The sequence below is a fragment of the Nanorana parkeri genome, unplaced genomic scaffold (genome assembly GCF_000935625.1).
Source record: "Nanorana parkeri isolate BGI_ZX_2015 unplaced genomic scaffold, ASM93562v1 scaffold210, whole genome shotgun sequence".
NCBI lineage: Eukaryota > Metazoa > Chordata > Amphibia > Anura > Dicroglossidae > Nanorana > Nanorana parkeri.
This window is the reverse complement of record NW_017306478.1, coordinates 855,123-858,561: the sequence shown is the minus strand read 5'-3', so window position 1 is coordinate 858,561 and position 3,439 is coordinate 855,123. Positions and strand designations below refer to the sequence as shown.

Sequence of the window (3,439 nt, the reverse complement as noted above, 5' to 3'; positions counted from 1 at the left end):
GGAGAGGCGCTGAGCTGCTTTATTTTTCTCCTCTTCTCCTCCCGGGCAGCCGGATGAAGGATTCTTGTGGATTAAATGAGAAGAAGAGGACGCTGTGGTCTCCCCGCACCCCGGATATACATTATTATTATCATTTCCTATACAGAGAAGTCTGAGCACCATCCTCCGGGCTGTGATCGGTGTGTCGGATGGTGTAGACCCGGAGATCTTCATTCTATCGGGAGTTCTATGATTGCCCATTGCAGAGGCAGCCCTGGCATGCGGTGTACGGTGCCATCGTAGCCCGATCTGATCGGATCTGTCTGTGTCCCCCTCCCCATACCTCCACCTTTTACCAAGGATCCCCTCTCCCCAAAAAGACTGGCGTATGTTCCAGATCGCCTTGGCTTGTCGGGTCCCCGGTCCTCCCCGGGCTGCTGCTGCTGCTGCTTGTCTCTGGCCGGCCTCGGATCCAGGCTCCTTCATGATTTGCGGGCGTCATGCACGTTCTTTAGCCGGGAAGCCTTGCTGTCGTCCCGCATGTTCAGGACCAAACGATCGGTGCTCGTCCGGCGACTCTGGAGGAGCCGAGCTCCCGCCGAGTCGGGGGAAGGTGCTGGGGAAGGAGAGAGCCGGGCGGCGCAGCATGGGGGCTGCTGCATGGGCAAGACGGGCAAGGTGCCCCGGGCTCAGCTGGGCTCCGAGGCTGAACTGAAGGCGATCACCCACTCCGTGCTCAAGAGGCTTAAGGAGAGGCAGCTGGAGGGCTTGCTGCAGGCGGTGGAGTCCAGAGGAGGAACCCGCAGCCCCTGCCTGCTGCTGCCCGCTGCCAAGCTGGACTCCAGGCTGTGCCAGCAGCCCTTCTCCCTGCCCCTGCTGTTCGGCAAGGTCTTCAGGTGGCCCGATCTTCGCCACTCGGCCGAGGTCAAGAGGCTGAGCTGCTGCGAGTCGTATGGCAAGAACAACCCGGAGCTGCTCTGCTGCAACCCGCATCACCTGAGCAGGCTGTGCGAGCTAGGTAGGACTGCCAGGGTGGGCAGTGCCAGGCTGGGTGCCCCCTTCTGTGGGTGCTTACTGTGTGTGGTCTCTGTCCTGAACCCCGACATCTGTATCTGTGTGCTTCCCCCTATTCTATGTGTCCTGCACCCCGACATCTGTGTGCTCCCCCTATTCTGTGTCCTTACGTAGACTTTGCACCCCGACATCTCTATCTGTCTACCTCCCAATATAGCATGTGCCTTTATATAGACTTTGCACCCCGACATCTCTGTCTACCTCCCAATATAACATGTGCCTTTATATAGATTTTGCACCCCGATATCTATCTGCCCCCCTCCCCAAGAATAGCATATGTTCTTATATAGATTCTGCACCCCAACATCTGTCTGCTCTCCAGTATAACGTGTGCTCTCCTGATAGGTTCTGCTCCCTAACATCTGCCTCTAGTATACTATTTCTACTGTAATAGATTTTACACCCCGACATCTGTCTGCTCCCCAGTATAGCGTGTGCTCTGTGATAAGTTCTGCTCCCTAACATCTATCTACATTATAATATGAGCCCTCCTAATAGACTCTGCACCCCAATCTCTACACATGCCTTTTTTTGGCCTCTGTGCCACAGTATGTCGTTTATGTAGACTATGTACCCCGAAATCTGCCGGGCCCCCCCACACAATGCGCACTCATATATGGTGCCCTCTAATAAGCTCTGATTCTCCATCCTCATGACAGCGATGGCAGTGCCAAGCCCGTGTGCCCTGTCATTCAAAGATACCCTGCAGTGTGTCCTCTCTACACCCCCTGTACTTTTATATCATCTGCACCCCTAATACTACTCGGTGCCCTCATTTGTAACCTGTAGCATTTTTACATACTGTGTACCCCTGAAGAGACCCTATTCCCTTATATACTGTACATTCTCCACCCTGAAAAGTACATCATGTCCCAAATATATGAATCCCCCATTCATATACTCTGAATAATGAACTGTGTATATCCAAATGTATCCTCCATAATGTAAAGTGTGGTCCTATACATTCTCGATACCTGTAGTGTGACCCCCTAAATATAGCAAATGCCCGTTTATATGTGCTACAACCCTAAATGATATCCCTGCAATATACCCCTTCTCCTTATATACCCATATACTCCCTTACCCCTGTATATTGTGTGACCCATAATAGATGGTGACCCTCCAATGCATTCTCTGTCCTATAGCTCCTCAGTGTCCTGTGTCCATTTATAAACTCTCCCCACAAATATACTCTGTACCCCTAAACATACTATGTGCCACTTTTATGCCCCAGAAACCCCATAACATGTGCCACAACAGTTCAGTTCCCCCCATTCTAAACAGTGTCATCTTAACTGCCTTGATGCTGCTCTACACCCTAATTGGAAAGTTCACCCCATGCTTAGCTCTTCCTTCTTTGATGCATCCATCCTCTATCTCTGAACTGTACCCCCATATTGTATGCTGGCCCCTCATACTGTACCCCCATATTGTATGCTGGCCCCTCATTCTCTACACAAGTCTACTATTGCCGTGATGTCTGTTCTGTATCTAACCCCATTATCTTCTATTACTTTGTCTTAGAAGTACCCTTGATCCTTTTTCTGTGGGTAGATGCCAGGGCTGCCCTGTGTCTCTGTTGGCATTGCCTGGGTTGGCTTTAGGGTGGCAGACGAGGGAGTTTAGTGACATGTGAACTGTTGCCCAGATGTTCATGTAATGGCAGCACTGGAGCCTGTGTGTCTCCCTCTGATTATCTTGCTCCATGTCTAGAGATTGTTAGCAGAATATAATGGTGCTTTTACAGGCATGTGTTAACTCTACAGGTCCCATTAGCTAACTTCCCCGTTTTATGAGCCTGTGGTATTTATTGGAGGAGCTGTGTGTTAAGCCTTTGCTAGTCACCCAGGACTTTTAGAGGGACTCAACTCCTGAGACGCCCTGAGATGTGATAGCACAGCCTAAAAAAAAAAAAATTAGAAGTCCCTGGTCAGGGTTACAGCTGGCTCCTAGCTCAACATAAAAAGACACATTATCATCTTCTATCAGCCAGCATTGCATTCATTCCATAAGCCTCATCACTGCTGTCAGATGACTCAATTAAGTGTCACCAGTGCAGGGCTGCAAAGGGTTAATGGCTCCATTGTCCTCCTTGCTTTGGGTTGTATACTTTGTCACTTTGCTGTTTCTTTCATATGACACATTTGCATTAAATGCCTTTGTGTATCCGGCCCTCCTATTAAACTGGCTAGTTGGTTTCCAGGCTGCATTGAAGTTGGATTGCAGGATAGTTTGCAGTCTCTCTTATTTTTACTTTATTTTTTTGCATAACCTGCATCCCTTGCTGGAGGGGCAACATGAAAAGAGGTAGCTGTGTTTAAACAAAAAAATATATGTGTGTGTATATATGTGTGTGTGTGTGTGTGTGTGTATATATATATATATA

The 3,439-nt window shown here is 49.4% G+C and overlaps 1 protein-coding gene across 2 annotated transcripts in view; it reads left to right on the top strand.

Annotated features, from left to right (window-relative positions):
* Window positions 1-343: 343 nt before the first annotated feature.
* Window positions 344-3,439, top strand: part of SMAD7 (SMAD family member 7) — a 37,687-nt gene continuing 34,591 nt past the window's right edge. For both annotated transcript variants that reach the window (XM_018555735.1, XM_018555733.1), the window contains exon 1: window positions 344-997. In XM_018555735.1, coding sequence (XP_018411237.1) covers window positions 520-997 — 478 coding nt within the window. In that variant the 5' untranslated portion in view covers window positions 344-519. The remainder of the gene's footprint in view (window positions 998-3,439) is intronic.